This window comes from Hordeum vulgare, chromosome 4H, assembly GCF_904849725.1.
Source record: "Hordeum vulgare subsp. vulgare chromosome 4H, MorexV3_pseudomolecules_assembly, whole genome shotgun sequence".
NCBI lineage: Eukaryota > Viridiplantae > Streptophyta > Magnoliopsida > Poales > Poaceae > Hordeum > Hordeum vulgare.
The window spans coordinates 525,542,782-525,556,035 of NC_058521.1; the positions used below are offsets into that span (position 1 = coordinate 525,542,782).

The following is a 13,254-nucleotide window of genomic DNA, read 5'->3' on the forward strand; positions in this document are numbered from 1 at the left end:
AAACGTGTCTAGATGCATATGAATCTGAGAAAACAAAGAAAAGCGAAAACACCTTATGTTTAGGAACGGAGGGGCACATAGCAAGAAAGGTAGTTCAGAAGTGAGACTGAACCTTAATAGTTTGAAGCAAATTTTGTTGTCGTTGACCCCACCCTACCTGAGAATTATTGTCATTTTGCAAAAACATGCCATGCGTTCCCATGATAGAAATGGCACGCGGGCATATACTGATGCGAAATCGCATCCCAACCGGCTCCAACCAGAGCTGGACAAGTCATTCGCCACTTGGGCCGCCAAGGGCAATCTATCTAGGTTTATGGACCAGTGACACAACACAAGCACACAGCGACACAACAAACGCGGGGCGCCAACGCAAAAGAAGCCACCAAACAATGCTTACACACCGCCGAGGGCCCCTCTGTCATCACCAGGGATCTAGCCTCTCTGTATTTATTTTAGTGCGCCAGAACCACCACCGGTGTATTCCTACCGCTCATTTGGGTGCTTCAGTTCTTCTCAAAAATAAATAAATTGGGTGCTTCAGTTGAAGCGATCAGCAGACTGAGCAGATCGACCGTGGTAGTAAAAATGGAAGAGCATCACATGACGGGAAGATCTGGCGGTGCGCGTGTCTGACGAGATGCTGTGTGGGAATCTTTCTGTGGAGGTGTTTTCCTCGTCCATCTATCTATCAATTTCCCTTTGATTCCCCCCCGAGAAAGGATATGTGGCCGAGCCTGTTTCCGTTAGCCGGTAGTAGGAAGGGATGATTAAGTAAACCCACCTGACCTGACGGCGAATCTTTCGTGCATGGCAGGCACGGCCGCATGCTAATAGTCTATACTAATACCATGGTTATTGAAATTGCTACTAGTAGTCAAGTGGATTTCTTTTCCGAACCATGTAGTCAAGTGGGGTCTAGTCAGGTGGACGCACCAACAGGTGTGCCGCCCTTTTCATTTTTGCAAGTAGCTCCAGTGGGGTAGGAAAACAATTAGCAACTGTTGTTATCTGCATCGCCGTCCGCAGCGTGAAATTTCGCTAGATCCTGGTACATGCATATGATTGGCTTGGCTTTGGACGTAGTTGTATAATTGCATGGTAGCGGCGGTGCCAGGCCTATGAAAGGTTTGGTTGGTAGCCACTTGCTCAGCGGGGTTCGGTCGTTCATTCGTATAAACTATAATGTTGTAATTGAAACTTTGAAATCCTATATACTCCCTCTGTTGTTAAATACTTGTTGTTAAGGAGAACTAGACTCGTTCTCCCCAACAACAAGTATTATGATACAGAGGAAGTAGAATTTTGTTCAAATATCAGAAGAAAAGCTGGAGGTATTATATTTCTACTCCCTCCGTTCCTAAATATAAGTCTTTGTAGAGATTTCACTAATGAACTATATACGGATGTATATAGACATACTTTAGAGTATAGATTTAATCATTTTGCTTCGTATGTAGACCCTTAGTGAAATCGTTTAAAAGACTTATATTTAGGAACGGAGAGAGTATACAGTAGGAGCATATAGGAACGCAACCGTTGGCCATTTCTGGCATGCCATCCAACTCTGGCCAGACCAAACCACCTGGCAACGGAAAGCTAACTTTCATCAGCTCCACACGTTTTGCTCCAATCCAGCGTGGATCCGGGGCGCCATTCCAACCCGCCTCGTCAAGGAAGACAAGTGCGACCCGGGCTCTTGCGCAGGGGCTGACGAGACGACGCCACATCGCCTGGAGGCTGGAGCCGCCGCCACCCCCCGGAAGGGGAACGAACGCGCGCACGCCGCGCTTTCGGTCGGGTAGATCTCCATCAGCCTACTACCACCACCACGACGGCCGCGAGACAGCGAGTGGGAAAGACACGACCCCATCGCCGTCGCTCTCACGGCTTTGCATCCACACACCCTGGCGCCACGGCGGGCGCCTTCGTAGTTATCCAGGCCAAAGAGAACCCAAGGAACCTCCGGCGTGGCCAGCACGGGCTGGAGGACCACACGAGCCAGGCAGGCAGCTTTCTTTCTGCGTCCAGTATTCCAAGACTGGATACAAGATTCACTGAGACGAGCCATGTTCAGCTGCAACTAGTATAACGCATGGAGTACAAACATAGTTCTTCGGATCAATCTTCCCAAAGCATGTGATAAAATCTCTCGCAAAAAAAATTAAAGCATGTGATAAAATACCATGCTTCGTGAAACTAAAGAAATCACGGGCCAAAGATGGAGATATACTACTACAATACACAGAGACACTAGAGTAAGGTTTTAATCTGACTATAAGCTGACACCGGGCCCCGGCTGTCAGGATGGACGAGGGCCATCAGATGGTTATTAGTACCGGTATGCTGAATATTTGCCGTCTTCTTATCGAGCATCGCTGTCAGCAACGTATGAACAGTACCCGCCACCATGCGCTTCAAAATCGCTAAGCAAGCGTTCCTTGGTCCACATCGGCCATTCCCGATAAATGACGTAGAAAACTGGTGTGCAGGGCATGGCCAGCCTATGTCACATCAAAGGAGAAATGTGAAGTTCGGATTGTCACAAACTAATTCACTCAGGGGTGGTATAATTAAAAGGATAACATAGGAGTACCAAACGAGGACAATACTGTACAAACTATTCTATCAGATAGATTATTCTTGTGCGGAGAGAAAACAAATCTAGCAGGGAATATGCTATGACCTAAGATAAACCCTATCGTCCCAGAACGACATGTTCGGCACAATACCTGAAAGCAAGAGCTTGTGATGTGCCAAGAAACACGAAAAGGTGGTCTGTAGTTTAAGGTCACAATCAGGACAATGAGTGTTATCGCAACTTGCAAAACCTTTAGTTGAGCCTGTCGCAATTACGGAATAACCATACTTTCTACTCGGTAACTGATGCTTCCTTTCGGATCAACTGTAACTTTTTACCTAACTTTGACTAGATCCCTGGCGTACCACTGGTCAGGAGTCGGTATTCGTAATTTTCATTGTCATGAACTACATAGTTCTTATCGCGTACCACTAGAAATGCTATTGGATATTTACTTTGTAAAAGGAGTACTTCACACAAAGCTACAAAAGCCACCGTATGCTTGAGCAGCAACAGGCTTCTACAGTTGTGGTGGTGCTACTGTTTTTCACTTTTTCTGTTCCTTTTGTTTGCCTTTTATTTTCTTGATTTTCTTTTTGGCTGCAGTATGGCGACGTTTTGCGTCATTTCGACACTTTTTTCTAATACAAAGTGACACACATTTGGGTGTGTGCTAAAGAAAAATAGGCAAGCGAACGTGATGTTCAGAAAATCAAGCCCTCCAAACCAATGACACGTGAACTTACAGAGTATAAACAAGCTCAAGAGAACCACATGAAAATTTTATTTTTAAATTCATCCAACACAAAAGAATCACAAGTATATTCTTGAAGCAGCTACAACATATGATAAAGATCTTAATTACGAGATAAACTGGAAGGAAAACCTGGAGTAAATCAAACCCAGATATGGACTGGATGGAAATCTAGCCAGTGCTAAACATACAGACTCAAAATGATCATGGAGCAGAAATGCACAAGACAATTATGGTACCGGTGACAAAACTGATGGGTTATGAACTTATAAGATGCGGTTGCCACATCATCAATATACAAAGACGTAGTCAAACTGAAGTTTAAAAAGGTACCTTGTAGGCAACTACATGAGCAATTGGAAAGCCCTGGCTGCCATTCTGAGCAAGAAGTGAGAAATCACCGATAAGATCCAAAACCTTGTGGCGACAAGGTTCATCATCAAAACGAAGTGGTGGATTAAGCCAACCACCAGTCATGCTGTCAATTGCAAACAAGTATACCATTATCTAACTAAATTGACATGCAGGTGGTCAATTATTACAATATCAATGTAATGCATATATACAACACTTCTAATGTTAGTCACCGTTTTTCTGAAAAACAATTGACCGGACACTATAATCTTATTGTAAACCTATTATGCGGAGTATGAACTACATGAGTAGTTAAGCACCAATTCAATTAAGCTTATACTAAACTAAACTTCTACAGAACATTAAGCATGCATACATATTTTAGAAAGCTCTAGCAATTACAACCAAGTTGATTACTTAATCATTCAGCTATTCCTCGATGAGATTTAACAAAAGAGTTGTTAATACTGCAATAATTATGGATGAAAGGAATAATCTTTTTTTTTCTGAAGCCAGATGATTTATTCGTTCATGTAGACATCATCAGATGTATTTATTAGAACTACGATAGCAAGGAAACTGTTAGGAAGTATTAGTATTAGTCTAGGAGTCCTTATTAGTCTATTAGTATTAGTCTAGGAGTCCTTATTAGTCTATGTTTACTTTTCTTGCACCTCAAGTCTTGTGTAATATATATATGCTGGTATTAGAGCCTAGGTTTAGGTCTCCTCCGCGTCCCGCAACTCATGCTTGATAGTTTTTTTCCCCACCTCTCCTTCGATCAAACAGATCGATTCTTTCCTACCATGATCGATCTACTGCTCGATTTGAGCAGGGGCCGATCTCCATCCATGCCGTCCTGGTGCTCCTGGCTGCCGGCGCCAATGGGAAGACCCTGGAAGAGATCCTCCGCATCATAGGCGTGCAGTCCAGCCTCGAGCTACAGGACTTCGTGGCAGGTCTCCAGGACGGATCCTCGAATCCTGACGGCGGCGGGCCGAGCGTCCATATCGCCTTCCACGGATTCTGCGTCGACCAACCAGGGGAGCTCCACGTCTATCGGATGGATTTCTCAGAGCCGTCCGCTTGGCGCAAGACGGACTGCATCGGGGATCGCTTTCCTCCTCGGTGGATCCCTTGCGTCCATATCCCGACAGGCATTACGGCCACGTATGTCGTCGAGTCCTGCAACGACCTCTTCCTCGACCTCGCCTTCCTCGGATTCGGCTCCGGCGTCTTCGTGCTCACCGGCCAGGAGGCCAGCTTCGACGCCGGCCCACCATCCCGCTCGCCTACGCCGCCGCGGGCTTCTTCGCTCTGCTCTCGTCCTTTTGCTACGCGGAGCTCGCCACCGAGATCCCATCTGCCGGGGGTTCCTTCATCCAGGTCAACGCCCGCCGCCCCTTCAGGCTTCGTCAACCCGCCCATGCATCTACTACTGTCGCCACCTGGTGTTGCCTCCTGCTACGTGGTGCTACCTGTTGCTAGCTGCTTACGTGCTGCTACTGCTAGCTACTTTCTGCTGCTACTTTGCAGCTTAGCTTTTACAAAAAAAGTACAATGTCTTGTGCATACACGATGGATTTTGCATCTTTGTGTCGTGTATGCTTCCTTGCTTTTAGCTTCCTTGTTTTCCGCTGCGTCCACCAAATCCGTTGATATTTTGTATTTTCTCATGCCATGCGAGTCCATCATACCTTAGTCCGTCAACCTTTCTCCAGTCCTGATCCTTTCTATGCAACTTTTGAGGCCTACTTGCCCTTGTTGTTTTCTATAGGATTGTCTGGACTTCTTTTGCATTGTTGATCTACGTCCATTGTGCCTTATCCGCTGAGCTTCTTTCGCCGACGGTTGTCATGGACTATGATTTTCCGCCAATGCTTTATTCTCTTGATGTGCCATCTTCTTTTGACAACTCATCTTCTCTTGATACTTATCTTGTATCTTCAAGTGATGCGGTGTCTTCCTCTGATGTGCCATCTCTTCGGTGTCTTCCTCTGATGTGCCATCTTCTTTTGACAACCCATCTTCTCTTGTATCTTCAAGTGATGCGGTGTCTACCTCTGATGTGCCATCTCTTCGTTATCTCCTTCGGCGACTCGACAAGTTTTGAAGACTCTTCATGCTACGATGACACTCTCAAGACGCATATTTGGATTATCATTTTTTTAGTATTACACTTCTTCAAATGCAATGCTATTGAATACGCTTTGCATTTGAGGGGGGGTGTTAGGAAGTATTAGTATTAGTCTAGGAGTCCTTATTAGTCTATTAGTATTAGTCTAGGAGTCCTTATTAGTCTATGTTTACTTTCCTTGCACCTCAAGTCTTGTGTAATATATATATGCCCCTTGGGCCTTCAATAAACATAAGTTGCTTTCCTAACAGAAACAACCAATCCACAGTTCTACAGAAAGCTAAAGTGGACTATAAATAGAAGAGCATATTTCAGCATATTATTATTCACCTGCAAACCATAGCATTTTCTAGTGATCCCCCTCTTATAAGCCCAGCACCACGCATTTTTTCAACCTGAAGAACTCAGAATTGCAGAAGAAGAAGTGAGTGTCTGCATCCATATGTGATTTGTAAGGATGAGGTAAGAAAATTGCTGGGGGATGTAACATGTAGCCAATAATTCTGCATAATCCCCAGCAGAAAGGATAAAACACAGATTGTACTACTCAGCTATATGGGAAATGAAAGAAATACTGGAAGTCCTTGGTCATTCAATTCATGTCATTAGTCTGAAAGGTGAAAATGAATACAAACTTGTAAAGTTATGCATCATGATAAAGCATATGAGAACCAAACCATGGCAAGTTGCACTGCCATTATTATTGGAGGAAAAAATTATAATACTCCCTCTATCTGGGTTTGGAGGGGGGGACGGGAATTTAGGTCATCAATTTGACAAGTGAAACGTGTGTTGTATGGCAGTACGCATATATCACTGGATTCATCGTCAAATGAAGTTTCTAAACGTATACTTTTGGTAGCATATTACAGACATTTCGTTTGTCAAATTGAAGACCTAAAAACCCGTGCCCGCCTTATAAACCGGATGGAGGGAATACCATATATTACATACGAGAAAGACATTGATTTTTCCCTGTTAGTACCAGAGAACGAATGATTGCCAGTATACAGTAAAAAGAGAGGAGAAAACAACAGTAATAATAGATTATAAATCAACATTGGTTAAAGTGTGAGCAAACCTCTTCAAATATACAGAAAGTTCTTGCAGGAGCTATCTTGCTTGAGTATACATCAGCATCCAGGAAAGTATCGAACCATTGACAACCAATCGCTGGTGCCTACAATAGGACACATAGTTTGCTCAAGTCCAAAATATACCTTTGAAACATTTTTAGCACACTATCAAAGTTTTTACCTAAAAAGTAGTTATAAAAGCTAGCTAATATTCTTTATGTTCATGTCCTTGCCAAAGGCATTTGGTCAAAATTTATTAATGCAGATAAAAAAAGAAGGTGCTTACACTTTATCATGAATGTCTACTCATATGATGATTATCAAATCAATAACTATAGAAAACACAAAGACAAGTTCAACCCCGAGCACATTTGAAAAAAAATCTTACAACTGATGTACTGGAACACATTATCTGTATGAACAACTACTGTTCTATGCATCAGGAATGTGACAGGCTTCGAGCTCTCCCACTAAAACATGTGGGAAGTCTGCCAAACTAAAGACTAAATAAAAATAATCTAATGGCCTCTACCAAATCACTGCACGTGTGATAGAAAAGGAAAATCAAAGGACAATTTCAGGCAGTGCTGACCTGACATCAATTTCACAGAAACAAAATACCATTCTATTCCCGGTCATGCTACGGTGTTACTTGAAATTTTCAAATTGAAAAGCGATACATCATACATCGTTCGATCAACATACAAACCAAATTGCATATGAACCATATGGTTAGCAGCGGAAGCAAGAGGCACTAGTAGGACGAGTTACAAGAGCCTACAATAATCACATTTCGTGAACTTAAAAAGGGGAAGCATGAGGCATACATACCTTTGGAAAATCAATTCCATAGGTGATGTGGGTTTGCGAGGAAGGGAATGCAGCTACAAAGCAATCGTCCTTCCGCAGGTAAACAGGCTCATCGATTTTGGGTGCCAGTTTCTCCAACTTTTGTCCACCGATATCATCGGCCTCACACAGACCGGCACCCCGTATGGCCTCCACCCACTCTTGCGCTGATCCATCAAGCAAAGGGATCTGTCACCGCTTAACAATAAATTCACATGAATCGGAAATACATCGTAGGTAAAGGAATCAGACATGAACGTCTACCCGACTACTGTTAGCAGCATCCCGGCAGCAAGACGGTACGCACCTCGTCGCCGCCGCTGACCTCGACGCGGCAGTTGTCGACGCCGAGCGCCTCCATGGCCGAGAGCAGGTGCTCCACCGTGCGCACCCGCGCGACGCCGCTCCCGCTCCGCAGCGTGGTGCAGAGCGGGGACTGTGGCTCGGCATTCCCCAGCTCCGCCGCCACCCTCGCCTCCCCCTCCCCCTCCACGACGAAGTACCTCCCTTCGCCCGCGCGCGCAGGGAGCAGCGTGGCGGTGGCGCACGCGCCCGAGTGGAGCCCCACGCCCGACCTGCTCACCGCCGCCGCGAGCGTCTGCTGCGCCCGACCCGTCTGGCATGAGGGGCAAAAGGGGTTAGTCAAACAGCCAGCCAAAGCTCCAGGGTTTAGAGACAGAGTTCCTCGCTGTCTCTCACTCACCGGCTTCCAGGAGAAGGCGGCGCGGGTGACGGATTTGAGACCTCGGGCAGCGGCGGCCGCGGCGGTGGACATGGCAGCAGCGGGCCAGCGGCGGCGGAGGAGCGAGGGATCACACTTTGACTACCGACAAGTGTGGCGTGGCCCGCTTGTGGGGCCCAATAGGTTTCTCTCTTCCAGTTCCAGAGCCCCTCACCGCATAACCCCCAGTCAGTCCACAGACCAGGAGACCCAGGGCTCGCGAATAAACCATGTCCTCGCGGCTGCGGCTGCTCTCGCTCCTGCGGAGCGGCCGCCTCGCCCTCGCCTCGGCAGATCGTCTCGCCGGCGGGCCGCCTTCAAGGGGCCTCCACCTACCCGCCGCTGCCGCCTCCTCAGGTGAGCGCTTCCCCCTGTGACCCTGTTTCGTGGTCTCGTGTTAACCCCCGCGGGAGGATTGGCAGGGAAATGGCTGCAGCGAGGCGGGGAAATGTAATTTTAGCGGGTTTGAGGGGTTGGATCATGCGATGCGCTCTGGGGTTTGTAAAATTGAGTTGATTTAAGTGGCAAAATATTGGGGGATGATGTTGCGTGCCTTCGATTGTTTCCATGGAGAGATAGGTGAGGAGCATGACGGACTAAGAGTAGGTTAGGGAGAACTGATGATGGCCCCCAAGGCTGGTGAGCGTTTGCGCCTTTTCCCCATGCCCTTGGGTGGCATGGGATCAGGCTGGAATTGGAATGTGCAAGCTACAACCTGTGTAAATCTGAGTCTCTGGGGAGCTGTTCAGCTGTCACGAAATATGCAACGCTAATGCTTGGTTGGTCCATGATAATAGCTATATGTCCTTTGTTGGTGAACTGTTCCGGATTGATTTTTTTACTAAATAGAGTTTTAAATTATAAATTGTCCTGCTTCTACTGTTTCTAGTGCAGCCAAGAGTGACATTGCTCGTGTTTGCTTCCGTGGTCATTTTGAAAAAATGCATGATTTTTTTCCCAGGTTCTGAATCTTATGATGGCAACTTCAGTTACTTTTCCAATCGACGGCTGGGTTTCAAGTTTGGCGCTATACTGATTGGACAAGCAGGTCTGTCTCATGCATATGCGCCATCCCCTTTTCATGCATTGCACACTGCTTAGCTGTTGCTGAATTCATAAATTTTAGTACAAGGCAATAGTTGGGCTAAAAGTATTATTATGTCACTTTCTACCAAGTGGGGTGCATGCAATTTCAGCATTTAGGTGAGGTGGAAGAGAAAAGTTGAGGGAGGGTTATCTTGTCACCAGATTGAGAAATAAGCCAACTGTGCATGCCAACAAATAAGCAAATGGTATAGCGATAATCTTCTGGACATGCACAAAAAACATGCTAAGGGCATCTCTAGCCGATCCCCTAAATTTTAGAGGAGTAAACAGCCGAGTAAACCTTAGTGGGGTATTTTAACTCCTCTAAGTTTTGGTCCTTTCTAGCTGATCCCCTGAACTTAGCGGAGTAAAAAAAATGTCAAATTCATTTAATTTCCGGTCATCCAAATAAACTTCTCTCTTATATTACTTTATTAAACGACATCATAGTTACGTACTTCACCAATTCTTCGCTAAGAGAACCGATCCGGAGAAAACTACAAGAACAATTAGACATTTTAATAGAAACTCAAGTGCCCTAAGTGCTCCCACTAGTTCGATTAATACTTTATCTATGTCTTCATTGCCAACATTGTTGCTTTTCTCTATCGACTTCTTGAACTTGCACACTTCGTTCTTCTCTGCCTCCACACAATTGGACTTTGCATCGTCTCTAGTCTCTACTCTAGCAAGTAGTGCATGAACATCTAGCAAATTTCTCGCTATCAATAGACCGATGCACTCTTCTTCCCAATAACAAATCTTACATCCATCCTACACACAATTTGAGCAAACAATAAGTTACAAATTACGACGAATCCGAAGAATAACCGTACAAACAAACACTCATCCTATTCTTTTTGCACTTGAAGAACACCCATCCCAGATGTTTCCATGTGCTCGGAACTCGGTGCAACACCAGCCGCGGGTAGTGGTCACACTTGATGACCGGCAGCGGGGAGCCGACGAGCTGTTGGGCTAGTGTCAAGCTCGGCTGACGGCCGACGGACGTGGTTGTGCCGGTGGTTAGTCAAAGAGAGAGATCTGAGTGCCGAGAGGGGGAGGGCATACCTAGATGCAACATTGAACTATTGCGGAGGCAAGGTGATTCTGTCTCCGGCGAATCCATCCAAAATGCGACGGTGCAAGCGGCGAGGATTGTAGATTTGCCGATTTAGGCGCTACCGCCGGCGAGAGAGGACTAGATCCGGGTGGGGGAGGAGCGTGGCGGGTCCTATGGGGGTCAGCGGTGGCGTGTTGTGGTCGGCGGAAGCTAGAGAGGAGGCGGTGGAGTATATGCGACATGGGGTGGGGTGGGTGAGGCCGAGGGGAGAGGGAGCTTTTTTGCTCGGGCGGGTGGGCGGCCGAGTAAATATAGGAGCCGTGTTGTCGAGGAGTAAATTTTTTACTCTAACCATTGTTGTTAAGTTGAACCACTAGTCGTCGGTGAGTCGCAACTGAAAGTCGACTCAATATGTCAACCCGAATCATTGGCTGAGTCGAGCGACTCGATCGACTAGTCTAGCTTTTTGAGTCGAACAACTAAAAGCTGGCCCCGCCTATCATATTTTTTCTATTTGCTTGCCCAATCCCCCCGTGAAACCTGGATCGAGACTAGTTTTCCCCGACCTAAACCTAACTTGTGACCCTCTCCCTTGCCCCTTGGCCTCCGCCGCCGCCCCACAATTCGGCCGGCCGGCGCTGCCGTAAGCTGGTTGCTGCTCCTCCCCTGTACCTATTGCTTAACTCGTGTTGATGAGAAAGAATGGTGAATCCACAAGGAAGCGTTGGTTGATTTTGTTTTGTTCCACAACTGATATCTCACAAAGCCAAGCAAGCGGTGAAAGTGGAAATTCACAACTATTCTTCCTCGACTAGTTGCAAGCCTCCAGATCAAAAGAAGAACTAACAAGAGCTGCAAACACTAGAAAGCTAAAACTAAAAGTACTAAATAACTAATTCTGCGTTTGGCATTGCGGTGGATTCTCATAATCCCGTTCGCCCCACACCCACTTTTCCCTATTCTAGTGTTACTTTTATGTCTAATTTTCCACAGCAGATTATAAAATATAAGCACAGTGCTGCAAAGTTCAGCAACCGCAGACTGTGCCTAAAACAGGATCAGGGACAAACAAGAAAAACTATTAAACTAATACAACTAGGTTTGTTGCCCTTTCACAATTCCAGCAATCTCTCTTCCACATATTGGTGTTGAAAACCCCGTGGGAGTGATCAATAGTTAGCGTGTTTAGTTCCTGTTTTGCTTTGCTGAAAATCCTAAAAACTTGTAATTAAGGTCCATTAACCTCCACTGTTCCAGCAATTCCCATCTTCAGATTTCGGTGTTGAAAACCCCAGAAAAAAATACCAGTACCTACTGTGTTTATTTCATGTTTTACTTAGTTGGAAAACCCTCAAACTCACAGGCTCCTTCGGTATACAACCGACAGTTCCGTAGGAACCTTCGTCCAGCGGTCAGTCACACACTAGTGTCCAATTAAGCCAGAGATGTTAGAACCAGGCTCTAGTACCAACTGTAGGAATATAGGATTGTAAAGGCATTCACATTTCCAAAAGCTACCTTACTAACATAGGGGATTGCCCCACTTCTAATTTAATTAGATTTGTAGGAAATACATTCACTTAGGTTTGTTGCCCTTCAGCAACCAACGTGGCTACGTTCAAAACAACCAATGTGGGGAACTTCCAAAAGCCTTGCAACTCCCATTATTTTCCCAACTTCAGTCTTCAATACTCCATAGTTGATCCATAGCAACTTTATAGAATTCCCAACTTCAGTTTTAAATACTTTTCAAAATTTAATGAAGGAAAACTCATATTTGATATCATGTGATCCTAACTTCGCTCTTGTTGCAGCTTTTCTTCTTAGCCTGAGTGGCGGCTCTGTATTGGCTCAGGATGACTCAGTTGCTCCAGCATCTACAATTCGTAAGCAAGCTGATGTTACTGGTCTACGTCGGATCGAAGATGGTTCAGTGATCTCAAATGAACACACGATCAAATGGTTCACAGATAAAGCACGAGCTTTTTTCAGAAAAGCAAGTACATGTTGTCCTTAGCTTCATCTAGCCCACCTTTTGGCATTATCTTTCTTATAAAAAATATATTATTTATAGTTCCACACTTTGTTCCAACATGATCCCTATATTAATATGTGTTATCCAATTTTGATGCAAAACTCAATCACGATCATCTTGATATATCATAACCTAGAGAGGATAGCTTTGGTGCGTTGCCACATGATGCTAATTGTTTGGTCCACACAGTTTTGGCCACCTGCTACAACTCTTTCTATGGGCAGAAGCCCTTTAGTTTCCTAATTAAACCTTGTGAAACTGGAAGGTCTAGCTTGTCATTAAACTACGCTCTGTTTTTATGTTCATATGCTGAAACTTAATAGTAATTTTAATTTTATTTTGGATTGCTACTGCTTGAACACTTGGGTGTAGCAACTTGCATAAGTACACACTGGAGGAGCTATGTTGTGTCCGAATGGGCCATGGCCCACCCAGCTTTTTAGGGAAATTATAAAACTATACATAGAGCACTACAAAGGCAGCAACTAGATTTACCATCAGCTTTAGCCTGGCCTGCCCAACTTCCTATTCATAGCTCCACCACTATGAGTACATATTCTAAAACTTGCTTCAGTTAAGAAACCATGGGACTGCTGAA

At 45.3% G+C, this 13,254-nt stretch overlaps 2 protein-coding genes across 5 annotated transcripts in view; one reads left to right on the forward strand and one right to left on the reverse strand.

Annotated features, from left to right (window-relative positions):
- Positions 1 to 2,072: 2,072 nt before the first annotated feature.
- On the reverse strand, positions 2,073 to 8,670 carry LOC123449271 (probable UDP-3-O-acyl-N-acetylglucosamine deacetylase 1, mitochondrial). 3 transcript variants are annotated; one of them, XM_045126419.1, is made up of 7 exons: positions 8,455 to 8,670; positions 8,059 to 8,367; positions 7,734 to 7,940; positions 6,908 to 7,006; positions 6,157 to 6,221; positions 3,669 to 3,813; positions 2,073 to 2,504 (listed from the first exon to the last, which is right to left on the reverse strand). In XM_045126419.1, the coding sequence occupies exons 1-7, from the start codon at positions 8,524 to 8,526 to the stop codon at positions 2,427 to 2,429; spliced, it is 975 nt and encodes a 324-aa protein (XP_044982354.1). In that variant the 5' UTR covers positions 8,527 to 8,670; the 3' UTR covers positions 2,073 to 2,426. The 3 variants fall into 3 exon arrangements, with proteins under 3 accessions (XP_044982354.1, XP_044982353.1, XP_044982356.1); XM_045126418.1 differs by having other exon boundaries at positions 8,059 to 8,595; XM_045126421.1 differs by lacking the exon at positions 8,455 to 8,670 and having other exon boundaries at positions 7,734 to 7,918; positions 8,059 to 8,423.
- LOC123449270 overlaps positions 8,655 to 13,254 on the forward strand; it is a 30,270-nt gene continuing 25,670 nt past the window's right edge. Inside the window, exons 1-3 of one of the 2 annotated variants that reach the window (XM_045126417.1) lie at positions 8,655 to 8,829; positions 9,434 to 9,520; positions 12,436 to 12,617. In XM_045126417.1, coding sequence (XP_044982352.1) covers positions 8,703 to 8,829; positions 9,434 to 9,520; positions 12,436 to 12,617 — 396 coding nt within the window. In that variant the 5' untranslated portion in view covers positions 8,655 to 8,702. The remainder of the gene's footprint in view (positions 8,830 to 9,433; positions 9,521 to 12,435; positions 12,618 to 13,254) is intronic. The other variant, XM_045126416.1, reaches the window with a different exon arrangement.

Excerpts from the sequence above, each read along its gene's own strand:
- LOC123449271 (XM_045126418.1), bottom strand. The coding sequence starts at position 8,526 with ATGTCCACCGCCGCGGCCGCCGCTGCCCGAGGTCTCAAATCCGTCACC. Across the intron at positions 3,814-6,156 it reads GAAAATGCTATGGTTTGCAG|CATGACTGGTGGTTGGCTTA; the intron begins GTGAATAATAAT and ends TGCAATTGACAG. Across the intron at positions 2,505-3,668 it reads CTCATGTAGTTGCCTACAAG|GCTGGCCATGCCCTGCACAC; the intron begins GTACCTTTTTAA and ends GATGTGACATAG.